Raw genomic sequence first — 17496 nt, 5'->3', positions numbered from 1 at the left:
ACTGTGTGGACAAAGGGAGAGAGAGGTACGAACGAAGACGACCCTAGAAATTCCAGCGAAGACATTTTTCGTAATGTAAGTTTGAAACTTTTATGCGGACAAAATTCCCAGTACTAAAAGACGAAGAAAGAAGTTCGATTTTTAGACCCGACCCGAATTTTCCTTACCTTTTTTAGCTTTTTAGCTCGATTGATTTTTATATATGGATAGATCTAGATCCAAGAGGTACTACTACGAACACCATCCGGGTGACTATGATGGAGGAGAAGCTGCCATGATGGGCGGTGGAGGTGGTGGTGGTGGCGGGAGAGCAACCAAACCTCGCTACAACCACCACAATAACAACTTCATTCCCAATCGCCACCACCGTGGTGGAGGAATGCCCAACATGGGAGGAGGTCCTAATTTTAACAATCCCAACAATACCCTCAGTAATAGTAATCGTCCAATGTCATCCAAACCTCAACAACAACAGCAGCAGCCACCGAGTTCGGACCCTAGCTCGCTGATGGTCACTACCACTTATCGGATTCTGTGCCACGATGTGAAGGCTGGCGGAGTGATTGGGAAGTCTGGCTCGATTATTAAGTCAATAAGGCAGCATAGCGGTGCTTGGATTAATGTCCATGAGCTTATGCCTGGAGACGAAGAGAGGATCATTGAGATTACGGATACTCGGAGGAGGGACCCAGAAGGGAGGACGCCTGCATTCTCTCCGGCACAGGAGGCATTGTTCTTGATTCATGATAGGATGATGGAGACTGGACAGGGGTTTTACCCTGACGATGACGGTGTTGGCGGTGGGATTAACAGGGTTGCTACGAGATTGGTGGTGAATAGGATGCATGTTGGGTGTTTGTTGGGAAAAGGAGGGAAGATTATTGAGCAAATGAGGATGGAGACCAAGACACAGATTAGGGTTTTGCCTAGAGACCATACTTTACCTCGTTGCGTTTCCATGTCCGAGGAGATTGTTCAGGTTCCGTGCTTTTGCTTCCCTTTACATTTGAGTTTCAGTTAGATGAGAAAGAACACTTGTGAATGAGCTTGGAATATTATCTGTGCATGTGATTGGACTGACAACTTCCTTTAACATTGGTCTTTGATTTGATTACTTTGGAGAGCTTAACTTGGGAATATTATCTGTGCTTGTGATTGGACAATGAGAACATATCATGACTGCATGCCAACATTTACAAGCAATGCCTAGAGAAATCTCACTCATTATTTATATCACACTCAGACCATTAGCTACATATTGATCATTCTGACCTCAAAGGGTCCTTTATTTCTTTGCTTTAAAGTGCATGTCTTCTTGCATTTCAGGTTGTGGGGGATGTTAATAATGTGAAAAATGCTATAGCTATCATTTCGTCTCGGTTGAGAGAGAGTCAACATCGTGATCGTACTAACTTCCATGGACGGATACATTCGCCAGAGCGGTTCTTTGATGATGATTATGTTCCTCACATGAACAATGCAGATCGTCATGATGGTGGGAATTTTGGGCCTCGATTTTCTGGCCCTAATTACAGAGGTAACAGCAACAACTATGGTTCACGGCCATCTGGTTACATGAATGAAGCTGGACCAGCTCCTCCCATGGACAACAATGAAGAGCAAGATCTTGTGTTTCGAATGCTTTGCCCCGGTGACAAGATTGACAGAGTTTTCGGTGAGTCTGATGGAATTATAGAACTTCTCCAGAATGAGATCGGAGTGGATGTCAAAGTTGCTGATAATGTGGCTTCGTCCGATGAACGAATAATTATCGTTTCTTCAGAGGAGGTAACTTGCAAAACAAGCTTTGTGGTGCTATAAATTATAATTTATGCAAAACATATGTATCTTTGCTCTTAGATCATTATATTTTAAGGTTCTAACTTTTCTTCTGGTTTATTTTCTGTTAAGGGTCCTGAGGATGAGCTTTTTCCCGCTCAAGAAGCCCTGTTGCATATTCAAACTCGCATTGTTGATCTTCTTCCTGATAAAGACAATATAGTTACAACTAGACTGATTGTGCCATCCATTGATATTGGATGCTTAGAGGGAAGGGACGGATCGTTATCTGAGATGGCAAAATTAACTGGTGCGAACATACAGATTCTTCCAAGAGAGGAAGTTCCTGCTTTTGTGTCCAGAAATCATGAACTATTACAGGTTTGTCTATGAATATAGTATCAGTTATTTTCTGGTGATTGCCTGGATGTCTCTGCTAATTTTTGTATGTCACACTATGTCTCATGGGCTGAAAATTAGGACAGATGAATTTAGATATAAGGAAGAAGTGCTTGGTGATTGCCTGGATGTCTCTGCTAATTTTTGTATGTCACACCATGTCTCATGGCCTGAAAATTAGGACAGATGAATTTAGATATAAGGAAGAAGTGCTTGGCAGTTTTTTTCTGGGCATAATGTATATCTGATTTATTGCAAAGATGAAAACTATGCTATGTTGTACCCTTTTTGTATCCATGCCTGCTGGGATAGGACAGGACACATGAAAGAAAAACCCCGTTGACAAGATGAAATATTTTGGGATTTGTGAAAGTGGACTTTCCTTTTTTGTCTGCAGATTGTAGGGGAGATCAAGGCAGCTCGAGAAGCTCTTATGGAGGTGACTTCAAGACTGAGAAGTCACTTATACAGGGAATTCTTTCAAAGAGACACGTCATCACAGCCTTATTCTGCTCCTGATCCTGCTGTTGGAAGTGGTTTAGAGTTGGGTGAAGCATCTCCAATGAAGACAACCCCAAATCGTGAGGGTCAAACTGGGTTTGACCATCCTACCACAACAAGTCAGAATGTGCAACTTATGTCAAACATTCAGCTCTCTAAGGTTGCGCTTATTTACTTTTTCTTTCTTCTTCTAGTACTGATATCTATATTCATTTCTGTCTGATAATTACTCTGAATTATACGAATTATCATGGTTTTTACAGGAACCAGAAAAGCCTGCTACTGAGGCAGTCAAACAGAACAACGAGAGCAAAATTCGTGAGGATGTGCCAATTACAACAGCTAGGTAGAAAACCATGTAGCTTCTTTTTGGAGTATTTTGTAAATGATGAGCCATTAGCTATTGTTAGAAAGCTCCACTTCTGATAGTTTGTTTGTTTATGTTAGACTTACAATGCCATTAGTCACTCGAAGTATACTGGAAGTTGTAATACCTAGCTTTGCTGTGGCCAAGCTGTCGGAAAATAAGGTTGCTCAAATAAGCGAGGTCAGCTTCCTTGTTGCACGGAGTTTTTTACTAAAATAATTTATTATTATTTTCATTGAAGGTCATTCTGTAACTTGTCGTTTGCAGTTATCCGGTGCTGATGTCACTCTGATGCATGATAAACAAGATAGTACTCGGAAGACAATCCAGATAGCGGGTTCACGAGAACAGGCTGAAAGAGCCCAGAGTTTGCTTCAAGGATTCATTTTGAGCAGTAAGTCTTCTCTATTTTCTGAGTGTACGGATGTTGATTCAATCCGTTGCTATAAAGTAAAATTAACATTTGATCGGTTTCTTCCTTGATTCAGTACAAGAGTGACTGATCACACTAGCGAGTGGAATGAAATGAATGAACGTGGACTAGGACTTGAAGCAGGGTGGCTCGCCCAATTTGGAGGTCCTAACCCAAAATAACAATATGAGGCTTTGTTTGTTTGTTGTAAAAAGTTGAAATGTTGTTTTTCTAGCTTGTGGCAAAATTATGATTTCAACTTTTATGATCAATTTCTATTTATATTACCCCTTTTTCTATGTATAATATTGGTATTCCATTTTTTTTTTTATTAATATCGGTATTCCATTTAATCTTTCTTCTATGGATATATGGCTGTATCTAAACTATAGCAACATACGATTAGGAAACAAATAATTTTTTCTATAGTTGGTCTAGATAAATACAGATGTTTTTATTTGGAAGATTACCATATATACTGTATGAATTGAATTGGGTTTGTATATTTTACGATTTAATCAAAATTATTATGGAATAATTAAAAATGGAGAAAAAAAATTAATTTACACAGTATATTTGGGTAAAATTATGGGATTCAACTCGATTCGACTCGATGCGAATCGAATCGGACCGAACGGTGTAGATAGATTGACTATCTGGAAAATATCGTCCGAGAAGTATCTTATCTTTCAAATATTATTACTTCCTTTTCAGCTGGCTATGGCTTCTTTCTCACTCCCCTTCATTTCCCATTCATTTTCTCCTGTATATATAATCCCTTATACTTCCTTTCCTTCTCTTTTGTTCTCAAAGTCTTTTACTTTCCATGGAACTTTAAAATTTAGATTATTTGCTGCAGGGAATCAAGTTCGAAGGACGAAACACTCTCGGATTAAGCTTCTCTTCTAGGTTACCGGTAATTCTTCTTTCTAAAAGGTTCTCTGATTGAAAGGTTCGATTATAGCTATTGCGTATTGATTTATTTTTCAAATGATGCTATTTATCAGGTGGTTTCGTCGAAATTGAAAGATAGCAGTAATGGCCGCCGTGGAGGACGGAAAATTTGGCGGCGAAGGAAACTGGTATTTGTTCATAAACTTCGTTGGTTTAAATTCTTATTGCCATTTTTAGTGATTAGAGGTTCAATTATGTACTGTATTGATGAAACATCTGTGTATAATTTGATATGGTTTTTTCTCATCTGCCTTGACTTGTATGCTAAGAATAGTAGGAATGCATCATCAATGTAAGGGTTTTCTTACATTTTTCGTTGGTTTAGTGATGAGGGAAGCCGATAACTCACAGTCTCACACGGAACATACAGATTTCAATGAAATAATTTGCACGAGATTCAGAAGACATTTTAGTTAGTTTTGGACTGTAATTGTTTGTTAGGATGCTTAGGCTATATCTACTCTAGTTTGAGTTTATCATCAATGTAAGGATTTTCTTTTGTCGATTTCCCTACTCGTATGTGCTTCCACTGAAAAAATCTCAACTGTGATCGTGGAAATGGGAGCTTAAAGAATTTTGTACTCCCTATCTTAGTGTATCAGTTCTACATTGCCAATTTAGTTGTTCCTGTTCTTCATCCATCCGCCATTCCCCTTTCAATAAGTACTCAAAAGTTTTACTTCCTCCATTCTGCTTAGTTTAAAATCAGTTTCGCCCTTTTCAATGAATCAGTTTACCAGGATTTTGCTTATATTTTATCAGATGAAGAAAGATGACATGTTGCGGTACAAGCTGGAACGAGTTCCATTCCTGGAGGAACATACAAGGAAGATAAAGGAAGAAGGGCAGCTCTTATCATTGGACATCGAGAGGCTGCTGCTGTCGGAGGATAACCGCTACGATTTTGTAAATGAGGTAGCGGCTGAGGCGAAAGAGTACGTCGAGAACAACAGGGACTATTACGGGGACAAGAAGAAAGCAATCCTTCATGTCATTAGTAACCGAATGAATGATTCTGGGTTTCCTCGTCCGGAAGCTTACGAGGAAAGTGACCCTTACAAGCCCCCTGGTTACATGAAAGAATATTATACATGATAATTTGTGTGCTGTTATCAGAGTTTTGTTTTGCATTTATCTATCGATTAGACATTGGGAGACTTGTAGATGATGCAATTAATTCCTTTTTATAGATGAATTATAAAGATTTCAACCTTTGCTCTTGCATATGCATGCTTGAATATTGCATAATTTCCCAAGATTTATTTAGAATACTCTGTAAGTTTATTGGGAAAGTATTTCTCAAGGGCCTTTAAATAGATAATGGAGAAATGATTTTCCATTTGAATTAAAAAAATCCAAAGTAATGATTGTATTTCTCCGATCCAAACGCAGCATTCCGGGCTCTGCTGCTTCTAGTTCTTGGAAATGGTTCATCAGTTCCTCAGAATTGGAGTCGGTTACCACTAGTTTGCCTCTGACAGTTGCCTAGAGCGACTGAGAAATGGAAGCCTCCTGACCCAGGTATCATCAAAATCAACTTTGACGCTGGTTTTGTCAATGGAAATTTTACTAATCGATATGGAGTGATTGCTAGAAACGAATCAGGCCAGTGTATTGGGGCAATTTCAGGGAGACTTGGTCGCCAAGAAAATGCTCTTCAGGCAGAAGCAATAACAGCTCTCAAAAAGGGATCGATATGGCCATTTCTATGAATCTGAAGAATATTGTGCTAGAAGGAGAATGCCTTAATCTGATTAAGGAATTGAACATGGAGAAACAAAGTTACTCAACGTGTGGCACCACCATCACAAAGGAAATCAAGCACCAACCAGCTTCTGATTTCGATTCATGCCGTTTTAATTTTGTTAAACGAGACGATAATAGGCTGGCTTATGCATTAGCTCATTAATTTTTCAATCATTTATTTTATAGTTTTCAGTTGTAATAATCTTCTACATCATGTGGTGAACCTCGTCCGTGAGGACATGTTATCAGCTTAATGAAATAGCAGTCCGAATGTCAAGAAAAAATAATAATTTTTTTTTAAAGTAATGAGTTAAGGCAAACATAGTGATGTATGGAACATTTGTGAATTGAATGAAAATATCGTTTGCTTTCTTACTTACAATTGGGAGATGACACGTGACATGATGACGTGGAAATATGAATTACTGACAAGGAGAATCCAATCCGTTAAATCTGTTATGAGGCTCAGCTTCACTCTCTCTTACTACTCTTTAATAATAAAGATAACAATTGCCACCATTACCGCCTCCTTTCTCCGCCAGTTTCGCTTTCACTTTTGGCGGCGACCGATCAAATGGCACTCCTCAGTCCGCGGTTAACAAAGTTTCTCTTAACCAATCAACTCCACCCACTCCACCACACCGTCAAAACCACCACCGCCGCCCCCGCTAACAAAACCACCACTTCCGCCACTAACCTCAGTTCCTTCAACTTAACTGTAACAGCTGCAAAAGCTCTTGCTATAGACGCACAGAGTCCTTTAAATGATCTCGCTGGGATTCGATGGGGTTCTACTAGTCTTCAAGGTGCACGTGAAGAGATGGAGGATGACGTCGTCATTCGATCAGACGGCTTAGATGGATTCTCTTTCGCCGCCGTCTTTGATGGACACGGTGGCATCTCCTCCGTTAATTTCCTTAGGTATTTCGATTTTATTTTTGTAAAAATTTGACTTGTAGGCATTTAATTAGAAACTTTCTCCATCGAAGTTAAGTTAGTTTTCTAATTTGAGTTTTCGTGCTGCTTTCTGTGATTGTTCCTCATTGTATCTCCAATTTGCAGGGATGAGTTGTACAAAGAGTGTGTTGCAGCATTGGAGGGAGGTTCTGTTTTGCGGGGGAAGGATTCTAGCAGAATTAAGCAGGAATTAGTCAAGGCTTTTGAAAAAACCGACGAAAAATTGTTAAGTTGGTGAGTAGATTATTGAGTTATAAAGATCATTTGTTCATAAATTGGGATTGATAGTTCTGATGAGATGTATGTTCGTGTTTTCAATTTTTGCAGGCTTGAAAACACATTTGGAGAGGAAGAGGAATCTGGTGCTACTGCCACTGCCATCTTTCTTGGAAATGGTATGCTGTTCGTTGCACATATAGGTGACTCAACTGTGGTATGTATACAGGTCCAATGTTAGAAGACGAATAGTCTTTTGTGTGCCTAGTGCTGTTTGTAACTTAGATGCTGTGATGTTTTAGGTCCTATCTAAATCGGGAAAAGCTGAAGTGCTGACTGATTCTCACCGGCCATACGGAAGTAACAAGGCCGCTCTTCAAGAAATTAGAAGGATCAGAGAAGCAGGTGGATGGGTGGGTCTTCTTGTTCTTGATTTTGTTATTCTTCCAAGCACTATTTCCTCATTTTATGCAATGCAAAACTTTTACGTGAATGGCTTTTGTGAGAAATTGATCATGTTGAAATTGATTTTCCTAACACACATAATATGCCTGTCTCAAAAAGTTGTGCTCTATATATTTGGAATGTCGTATGTGTTATAAACCAACTTGAAAATGGAGATTTTTTTTTTCTCACCTGAACTGGAAGTTCTTATTATTTGTTGGAGATAACGATTTTAGTCATGCAAATTGGTTGAGTTTGATTCTTCTATACGTTGTCTCCTGACAGATTTCAAATGCAAGAATTTGTGGAGATATAGCTGTATCCCGTGCTTTTGGCGACATGCGTTTCAAAACAAAAAAGAATGAGTTTGGTCCTCTTCCTTTTTTTCCATTCTCATTCTCACATAGATGGATTGCTTTGTTTCTTTCATTACCTACATATTCTAACAGGTATTTTTGTTTATACATATGAATAGGATGCTAAAGAAGGGAGTGGAGGAAGGGAGGTGGACGGAAAAATTCATTTCTCGGTATGCAAATCTGGAACAGATTGTCTAATAATTACTGAACATGCATGCTGATTTTAATCGAGTGGTGCGTCATAGTTTAAACTCGGTTTTAGCTCATGTGTTCATATTATATTTACTTCAATTTCTAAGACATAATATGAAATGGCAGAGTACAATTCACCAAGGACTTAGTTGTTGCATCTCCGGATATCTTTGAAGTTGCTCTTGGTGCAGATGCAGAATTTCTACTGTTAGCTTCAGACGGATTATGGGATTACATCAACAGGTACACATAGAGTTTCTGACAAAAACTTGCATAATCCAGATTAGTTGTTTTCACGAAAATTGAATACTAGCTATCAAAATTTACCTGTTTTCTGTTTCAGTTCCGATTCAGTTAAATTTGTTAGAAATCAACTTCGACAACATGGAGATGTCCAGGTAATTATTCTACTCTGCACTTTATGAAAGGTTTTAACTTTCATGATAAGAATTGAAAAAAAATTCACAGCATTGATCGTCCTCTTGATTATTTGATCTTTCAGATGGCCTGTGAAGCACTGGCAAGAGCAGCTCTGGTAAAATCTGCTATTTACCAGTTTCAGTTGTTTTTTAACAATCATGTCTGTCAAATACTGAAGATGTTTGCTATCAAATATTTCCTGCAGGATCAAGGCTCAGAAGATAATGTCACTATTGCTATTGCCGATTTGGGGTATGTTCTCTGAATTTCACCTCGCTGGTTACATTCATGAGTGATGAAAAGTTCATTTGTTAATTATTTAAGAAAAAGTAGGTTGGAAACCACATGGATCTAAGAAATGCTGATTTTGTTTTGTCGATTTTTGCAGTAGGACAGATTGGCAGAATTTGCCGCAACAAAAGCAGAATGTTGTGTACGAGTTCGGACAAGCATTTGCTACACTCGGCCTTGTTTCGCTGGGTATATGGATGTCCACCCTGCTTTCTTCTTGAATTTTAGAGGTAATGTATGGAAATGTATATACAAGATCAACATAGGTTCTTACTCTAGCTGTAAATGTATCACAACTTAACTATATACTTATTGTTCAGGTATTTACATTTGAAAGAAAAGCGCATAGTTTTGGTATTGTTCTGTTTATCAATATCAACGAGTGAGTGGCATTCGATTCAAACGTGCTCAATTTGACTAATCACTTTAGGATCGGGAGTTTCATGAAATGGAACTAAATTCTCTTTTTTGTGGGATTTAATGTCAAGGAGATTTAAACTATTACTTAATGTAAATCCAGAATCAATAAAAGAATCAGGCCGAATAAAACTCGTCTCCTTATCGATCGATTCAGGCTCCATATGGTCAGTAAGTAGTAGTAGATTAGTAGTACTTTTGATCAAAAGTTGCTTTCTTTTAATTTTATTCAAAAGACACTTTTAGATAAAAGTCACCATGGCGTTAACTAGAGGAAGTACTAATTATGGTAAAAAGTCCCTGCATCTTTTAGAAAAAACGACCTCCTTCGGTCCTTTTGTGCTCTTTTAGATAAAAGTCACTTGCACTTCGACTGTTACAATTTCTAGCTCCCAAATGTGTCAATCGTCTTCATGGAGCTTCTCAGCAATGGCAAAACCTTCTACATCCTTTCTGCAAGTATATATTTTTGCGAATGTTTTGTGTATAGCACCAACTAATTGGCCTCATGAACTTTTCAAAATTTTGACCATTGCTCAGTTTAGGTATAACAGTGACAAAGCTATTGTTTAGTGTGATTGTTTTTTTTTTAGAATCGTAGAAAACTTTAAAAGCACCAAAGATATCTTCTTCTAATAAGTGCCAGGATTTTCTTTAGTTTTGGAAAAAAAAAAATCATAATCGTTATCGGCGCCATGGAGAGGAATGGCTTATCACGAGAAAAATACCACTCGCACAAATGTCTGAGTTTCACAGAAAAATACTTCATAGCTGATATGAAAACAATTCAATAATATCTGATTTTATAACCAACTGAAAATGTCAATCTGGGTACAAAGGCTGCTTATTAGATTTTATTCATTAGGTTTACATACATCACGAAGAAAATATAGTAGTCCACCCCTCTTTACAGAGTGGCAATAAAACGATGAAGTTGCATAGAGTATATACGGCTTTACATGCCTCCTCAACACTTGTGTATTTTATCGTTTTAAGTTCATTTGATTTAATTTAATTTATTGTCGATTGTTTTGTTTTTAAATATGAATTAAGAATAATATATTAGATGCATTAGTTCCTTGATGCATGCATGACTCGATCATTGAGTTGGACAACTGTGGAGGACAACAGTTTCGACTGTGAGTCCTGGTCCGAATCCGAACAGTATGCCCCACTCTAGACCATCTCCGGTTGTGGCTTTCCCATCTTGAAGAGCCCTCTTTCTCATCTCATCAACAATAAAAGAGACACATGCACTTGACATATTTCCATATTCATTCAAGATGTGCCTCGTGGGACTTAGTTTCTCCTTCTTAAGTCCCAATTTTTTCTCAATTGCATCAAGAATGGCAGGTCCTCCGGGGTGAGAGATCCAAAAGATAGAGTTCCAATCATTAATGCCAATTGGATCGAATACTTCGTGTAAAATGCTCTCGATGTTGGAGGATATCAATTCGGGGACTTTGTCGAGCAAGTGAAAGGTTAGACCAACTTCGCGCAAGTGTCCCTCAATGGCACCTTTTGAACCTGGTAGAACCGTCTCTACAGCAGTCACAAGTTGGAACAATGGACGCTCAATTGAGGTGTCTGGGTCAGCTCCAATGATCAAAGATGAGGCTCCATCCGCAAAGAGAGCTTGACCGACGAGCGAATCTAAATGATCTTTGTGTGGACCACGGAAAGTGGTGACCGTGAGCTCAGAATTGACTACGAGAACTCGTGAGCCTCTATTGTTCTCTGCTAAATCCTTAGCAACACGAAGTACGGTACCACCAGCATGGCAACCTTGATGGTACAACATGACTCTCTTGATAGAGGGGCTAAGACCCAAGAGCGTAATAAGCGCATGGTCTGCGCCAGGCATATCGACACCAGCAGTCGTGCAGAACACCACATGGGTGATCTTAGAGACGGGTTGTCCCCATTCTTTGATGGCCCTTCTAGCCGCTTCAGCCCCCAACTTGGGAACTTCTTCAACCATAATGTCTTGACGAATATCAAGAGATGGCTCATCAAACGAGCATAGATTTGGATGTTGGGTCATAATCTCTTCACTCAAGTGCATGTAACGTTTGTTTATCATGGACTTTTTGCATATACGCTTGAACTTTTCTTTGAGTTCCGTCATGTGCTCAGCCTTGCACATACGGAAATAGAAATCAGCAAAATCATCTTGATAGTAAAAGTTGTCAGGATGGGTTGTGCCCACTGCAAGGATGGTTGCTGGTCCATCAGCTCTTTGTGCATTCCTGATCTCCTCAACTGTGGGTGCCATTTGGTAATTAGAGCAAATGGTATTGAGTTAAGAAAGTATAGTTTGCAAAGTGAGAAAGGCTTTGGGGGATTAACTGATCAAATCTTAGGTTGTGTGGAGAGTTGTGAACTAAATGTGATGAATTTATAGCTAAATTGCTAAATTGTATGGAGTTTGGTGGAAACAAAAATTAAGTTGGTGAGTTTCATGGAATTTCTCATTAATGATATTCAAATTTTAACATTGGCTGCTTGATAATTGTAGGAAGCTATTATATGTTTTATTTATTTCCGTAAAGTTGGCAGGCTATAATATAATATATATAATTAATTACATTTCATGAATTTGTAGTCACTAGTCAAGTCTCTCATTATTATATAAAAAAAAAAGTCTCTCATAGTTTTGTAATATATTTATACGCATGTCATGATAAATGATATTCCAATGTCCAATCCAATCATCCATATTGTTTGCTTGACTATAATTCCAATGTTTGACTGTATATCGATATTAATATGTAGAATAAGCATTTTTGTAGTCAGCCCTCCCTATGATGACATATATGTTACTCCAATACTTGAATTTAATTTATATCGTAAAATATACTTGAACTAATACAATCAAACTCCACCTACTTAAATGCAATTTTTTTTTAAAACAACTTTCAATTTATTTTTTTTAAACAGCTTTCTAATTCACGTAGTTTCCTTTGACAGTGAAATTTAAGACTACTAAAAGTAGGGTTAGGTGAATTGAACTATGAGATTCAAAACTATCTACCACTGATCTCAATCACTATTATTTTTATTCGTTCAATTAAAGTGGAATTCTGATGGAATTAGTTAGTTATTTCAACATGTTGATACAACTTAGTAAGCATATTAATTAAATAGAACAATTGGTAAGGAAGAAAAAGTTATTTAAATTATTTAATTAATTTAATGTTGTATTATATATAATATATTAATAAAGAATCGAAGATGAAATTAAAATATCATGTTATGTTTCAATGTGAAGCATTGAAAACTGGTTCACCTATATCAATATACAAAAACTAGACAAGTATAGGGACCAAAATCATCGAATAATTCTTATTCAAAAATACGGACTCTGTTGGAATAGTTTGTTTGATAGAACCTGTATTTTAAAAAATAATGGAAAATTTAGTTAATTTGGAAGAGAAGAATTTGTCAAAGAAGATGAAAAAATCATGCTTGCAGTTGAAAAAATCGAGCTCTTCAATGGATAATGTGGGCCCCGCTCCCGACCGCCTCGTCCGATCGGAAACGGTGCCGACTATTTGTTCGTTAACTTAACTTTATTTGATTATCCATTATTATCTAATACATAACATCAAGTCGATCACAAATATAATTATACAAATTATGTCTTTGCGGAAAATATAATACATATTATTAAAATAACACGATACTTATAAAATAGTGAGAAAGAGTTCTAATGCCGCGAAGCCCACCTTATTCGATATTGTACAATAATGAATCCCGTTGACTTCTCTCTCAAAATTACCAATTCAACTTGAAGAGAAAGAACATAGATTTTTGGGAAAGGGTAAGCTATAATGCTTAGTGAGGTTTTATTGAAATCATTTCATTGAAACAAGATAAATGTTTGAATTCATAAACATCTTAAATCATTTTGTCATCAGAAGTTGTCATAAAACATCTTTAGAAATCGTCGAACCCCATCAGTGAAAACATCGGGATGACTGACAATAGGAGCGACCTATTGTAGTATCCTAATCTACCGTCAGCCCGTCAGTAAAGGGCGCAAATAAAACTCCAGCTAGATATACTAGGGGAGCCGTACTATATGATCAGACCACAACACAGGGTCACAAGTACCTAGTACTCTATATGGATTGGGTCGCCACGAAGTCGACCGAATCCCATCATCAATAAAATATTTTAATTCGGTTCACATTTATATAATATATATAATAAAGCAAAAACTTGCTTTTAAATTCATCATTCATCGTTAAGCAAAAACTTGCTTTTAAATCATTAGAAGCAAAGAAACTTTGCTTTTAGAGTCTTTGAAGGTTCTCTGCAGTTTTCAAAGGTATAATACGTAACTATGCCGTACTTTTAAATAAATCATAAACATTAATATAATCAGAAATCACGACATAGTAATATATATATATATTGCATAAAGCATCAACATATTTTTCATAGAGAAAATGAAAGTAATACTCACCTTTAATAGCTCCTCGATTCGTTCCGTCCAATTAATGTTGCAACTTATCGACCCATCGAAATATCGATCATTAATATCATACATACTTACGCCTATCAGAAATAAATTACACGAATTAAATTCTACGCGTCACACTCGTCGCAATAACTCTAATTTAAATTTAAAACATTTATCCAATTTATTCTATATTAATATTTATCTTAAAATCATTTTCCTTAGTTTAATTATTTAATTAAATATTTTTATAATAGAAAAATATTTTTAAAAAAATTGGTTTTATTAGGTTCGAAAGATAAAACTAGGTTCGGACTGACTTTAAAAGGGTTCGGTGTACGGAAAAGACAGTCTTACCCTTTGACTATTTCAGAGACAAAATGTATTTTTGTAATTACTTTAAAGACTTGAGAGTAATATAGTCATTTTACGAAAAATCGACTATATAAACTCGATTTCGATTCGGATCAATTCATTTTTCTCTCCGTCTCTCCTCTCTCTCTCCTGTTCATCTTCTCACTCTAGACTCGTCGGAATTTTCCAAAAACCGGCGGCTGTGGACGGCGGCCGACGGCGGTGCCGCCCTCCTCCATCGCCGTTTTCGAGAAATTTTGACATGGTTCAATAGCTTTCGATGACGTGGTTACGATGGTGGGGTTGGATTTTCCAAAATCACGATCGTTTGGCCGGATCTAGGCTTTGAAGTTTCGGTTTCTACTTTCTAAAAATCGATCCTTTCCGTTTGATTTTAATATATGTTATTCTAGACATCTTTCTCATCATTTTTATGTAATTTTTAGGGAATTTCGAAGGGATTTGAGGGGCTTACCATCGGTTTGAAGTGTCGGTGGAGGTGGTTCGCGGCAAAATTGACGAACATCGACGGGGTTGACTAGGCTCAGCAGCTCTCTTCGTCTCGGCATCGATTTCGGACTCCAACAACTAGGTCGGCGTCACTGGTTCACGATGGCAGAGACGGCGGTTCTCGTTCTTCTCGAGTCGATGACGATGAAGATGGCTTGTTCTCCTTGTTCGCACGTCGATTCAATGGTTTCCGGCTTTGTTCCGTTCTGTTCGTCTCGGCTAGGGTTCACTGAGCTCGATTTCACAGTGGCTTGTCACGATTTCTGGTAAGTATAACCCCTCTGTTCTGTTGGTTTGAAGCTTCGCCGGACTTAAAACAGTCCTCGATTTTGATTGGAGGTTAGTCGGTGGTGGTGGCTCGGCTCAGTCACGGCGATGTTCGTCAGTGGCCGTGGGAAGTTCAGTCAGGTGGTCGAAGCTATGCAGACTGTTACAACAACTATGAGCATTCCTAGGTTCGATTTGGTTTTTGTTTCTTAGTTTCTTTATCTGTAGAATTGATTTGGATTTTTGGATTGAAAAGATTGCAAATGGTCTGTATATTGAGACTGATTTTCTTGACTAGCAGTGTGTTTTCTTTGTTGTGTTCGGGAACACAATCTCGCAACAAGTGTATATATCTAGTCTCTCGTCTATTGAGTCGTTGAATGCATTTACGAAGTCTAAGTAGAGGTTTGGTTTGTGTCTTCGTAGGTGTTGAAAAATCTGTCTCTGATTGAGAGAAGACCATTTATATTAGAGCTATTCTTTTACTCTGCCAATATTTGGGCGTGAAATTACATTGTCGGTTTGACTTTTTGTTTTTGTTTTTAATCGATATTGTAATTCATATAATGAGTATTTTTGTTATTTATTTATTTATTTATTTATACTAGCGAATTAATTTAGTCGATATTCGCTCCGATCTTAATAATAATAATCTAATCGAATTCCATCGATCGATTTAGTTGTGATTCAATTAAAATCTGTTATGCGTTAGAGAGTTTAAAATCAAAATTTGAAAAATCTATCGATGGTTGGACGCGGTCGTTACAGATAAGATGATCAAAGTGGGAATCAAAACCTTCTTAGAAGTATTTTTGAATGATTTGAAGGTTTTCAAGGTGAAAGAAGCAAAGACAGAGTTGGCTAGAAGCAATGCAAGAAAAGATTGGAAAGATTTTGTATTTGTGTGTAACGACTCGTTAAATCGCGCTTAGATCGGCGTGTAATTTATTGTTGACGTGGCGATAGTTTTAATAAAATAATGATTTAGACGCACGTGTTTATTTTACGAACAAGAATTTTCGTTTCGACGATTAGATTTGATTAAATTATGCGATAATAATTAATAAATATACATTAAATAAATATTTCTATGCTAAGGAAATTGTACAAGAAGAAAACGATACAATTATAATATAAATTCTAAGTTACATAAATATAGTAGTGTTTATAAAAAAATCTTTTTAACACTTTGATGTATACAACTCCAAGATACAAAATTAAATCCTATATACACTTCCTAATGTTGCATAACAATTAAACATTACACACATTAGCCTAATGTTACATGTTATAAATGCTACAAATAAATAAAATACAAGCAAGTCTACACTACAACACAATCCAGCCAGCCTTAATAATCAGCCTGGGCAGCCCACTGATCTATCAAAGTCAGTTGCCAAACCATGGGGAAAATGAAGCTTTTTGACCAAATCTTCTGCAGAAAACACAACAACACAACAAGCACTATTAAATACACTTGTAAGGCAGAAAACATGCATCAATCCATGACCAAACACAGCTGTAAACAAGCCAGACAGGTGTAGTGATTCAAGCAGGTTACAAACCCATGCATACATGCAATTTTTCCTTACAAACTATGGCTGCCAGATTTAAACATTTTCCACAATCCTAAAATAATCCAAACACTCTCAAACTCACAGCAAAACAGCCATTTCAATAAGCTTGAACTTTTGTCTAATATACATTCAACATAACCAAATCAGCTTAAAAACAATTCTAGCCGGCAGCCAACCTCCAAGCTACATTTCAGTCTATTCCAGAATATGTAAACAGGTAATGCATGCAACAATTTCACTCAAACTCAACATGCCAGAACTTTTCTAATACTATAATTATAAATCCTAACAGGGAAGCTTCAACACAGAATCATCATCAACACAGAAACTGGCATTCGGCCACAATACAGTATCAGCCAAATTTAACCAATAATCATGTTCTAATGAACTTTCAATCATGGCAGAATCAACTCTAAGCCAAGTTTAACAGGTAATCATCAATCCAAATTGTAAAAGAATTTCAGTTTCATTCAAGTTCAAACTGTGAAACTCCTAACATTGTCTACACCTAAATTCCACTAGGAATCAGAGCAGACGTCCAAGCATTCTAATCAACAATCAGTACCCAAATTTGCAAACAAATACAACCAGGTAATCATATGATCAAAACGGTCACTGTGAACTCAACATGCAAATTTTTCGAACACTGTAAAATGGAAATTCTAACAAGAAAACAATTTAACAGATAGAGAGGCAACTTATCTGTGTCCTCTTCGACCGAATTGATTCACTGAGCCAACTGACCAAATCATCACAGTGAACGGTGAAATTGACCCAGCCTAATTCCGGCCGAATTCCATTGTGCTCTAGAAGAGAAAAAGCGTTCCCTCGCCATCGTCAACCTTAACCCAACAGAATCCAACCTCGCA

The 17496-nt window shown here is 37.2% G+C and overlaps 3 protein-coding genes and 1 pseudogene across 3 annotated transcripts; 3 read left to right on the top strand and 1 right to left on the bottom strand.

Annotated features, from left to right (window-relative positions):
• The first annotated feature begins 202 nt into the window (after positions 1-202).
• Positions 203-3545, top strand: LOC139881022 (RNA-binding KH domain-containing protein RCF3-like). Its single transcript, XM_071865563.1, has 8 exons — positions 203-979; positions 1327-1788; positions 1912-2160; positions 2576-2839; positions 2943-3025; positions 3127-3226; positions 3314-3440; positions 3535-3545. The coding sequence occupies exons 1-8, from the start codon at positions 203-205 to the stop codon at positions 3543-3545; spliced, it is 2073 nt and encodes a 690-aa protein (XP_071721664.1).
• A 501-nt stretch (positions 3546-4046) lies between these two features.
• LOC139881021 (protein PLASTID TRANSCRIPTIONALLY ACTIVE 7-like) lies at positions 4047-5507 on the top strand. The gene is made up of 4 exons (XM_071865562.1): positions 4047-4223; positions 4318-4374; positions 4466-4540; positions 5175-5507. Exons 1-4 carry the CDS (start codon positions 4047-4049, stop codon positions 5505-5507), a joined length of 642 nt encoding a protein of 213 aa, XP_071721663.1.
• Positions 5508-6732: 1225 nt separating this feature from the next.
• On the top strand, positions 6733-9258 carry LOC139881027 (protein phosphatase 2C 57-like). Its single transcript, XM_071865567.1, has 11 exons — positions 6733-7079; positions 7221-7349; positions 7443-7548; positions 7634-7744; positions 8061-8140; positions 8251-8304; positions 8453-8569; positions 8670-8724; positions 8829-8861; positions 8952-8998; positions 9135-9258. Exons 1-11 carry the CDS (start codon positions 6733-6735, stop codon positions 9256-9258), a joined length of 1203 nt encoding a protein of 400 aa, XP_071721668.1.
• A 1295-nt stretch (positions 9259-10553) lies between these two features.
• On the bottom strand, positions 10554-11729 carry LOC139881029 (chalcone synthase pseudogene; annotated as a pseudogene).
• Positions 11730-17496: the final 5767 nt, after the last annotated feature.

This window comes from Rutidosis leptorrhynchoides, unplaced genomic scaffold (assembly GCF_046630445.1).
Source record: "Rutidosis leptorrhynchoides isolate AG116_Rl617_1_P2 unplaced genomic scaffold, CSIRO_AGI_Rlap_v1 contig105, whole genome shotgun sequence".
Taxonomy (NCBI): Eukaryota; Viridiplantae; Streptophyta; class Magnoliopsida; order Asterales; family Asteraceae; genus Rutidosis; species Rutidosis leptorrhynchoides.
The sequence above is the reverse complement of the archived record's forward strand: the minus strand, read 5'-3'. Positions and strand labels throughout refer to the sequence as shown.

Excerpts from the sequence above, each read along its gene's own strand:
- LOC139881022 (XM_071865563.1), top strand. The coding sequence starts at position 203 with ATGGATAGATCTAGATCCAAGAGGTACTACTACGAACACCATCCGGGT. Across the intron at positions 980-1,326 it reads TGTCCGAGGAGATTGTTCAG|GTTGTGGGGGATGTTAATAA; the intron begins GTTCCGTGCTTT and ends CTTGCATTTCAG. Across the intron at positions 2,161-2,575 it reads GAAATCATGAACTATTACAG|ATTGTAGGGGAGATCAAGGC; the intron begins GTTTGTCTATGA and ends TTTTGTCTGCAG.
- LOC139881021 (XM_071865562.1), top strand. The coding sequence starts at position 4,047 with ATGGGATTCAACTCGATTCGACTCGATGCGAATCGAATCGGACCGAAC. Across the intron at positions 4,224-4,317 it reads TTTCCCATTCATTTTCTCCT|GGAATCAAGTTCGAAGGACG; the intron begins GTATATATAATC and ends TATTTGCTGCAG. Across the intron at positions 4,541-5,174 it reads TTTGGCGGCGAAGGAAACTG|ATGAAGAAAGATGACATGTT; the intron begins GTATTTGTTCAT and ends ATATTTTATCAG.
- LOC139881027 (XM_071865567.1), top strand. The coding sequence starts at position 6,733 with ATGGCACTCCTCAGTCCGCGGTTAACAAAGTTTCTCTTAACCAATCAA. Across the intron at positions 7,350-7,442 it reads GACGAAAAATTGTTAAGTTG|GCTTGAAAACACATTTGGAG; the intron begins GTGAGTAGATTA and ends CAATTTTTGCAG. Across the intron at positions 8,725-8,828 it reads GACAACATGGAGATGTCCAG|ATGGCCTGTGAAGCACTGGC; the intron begins GTAATTATTCTA and ends TTGATCTTTCAG.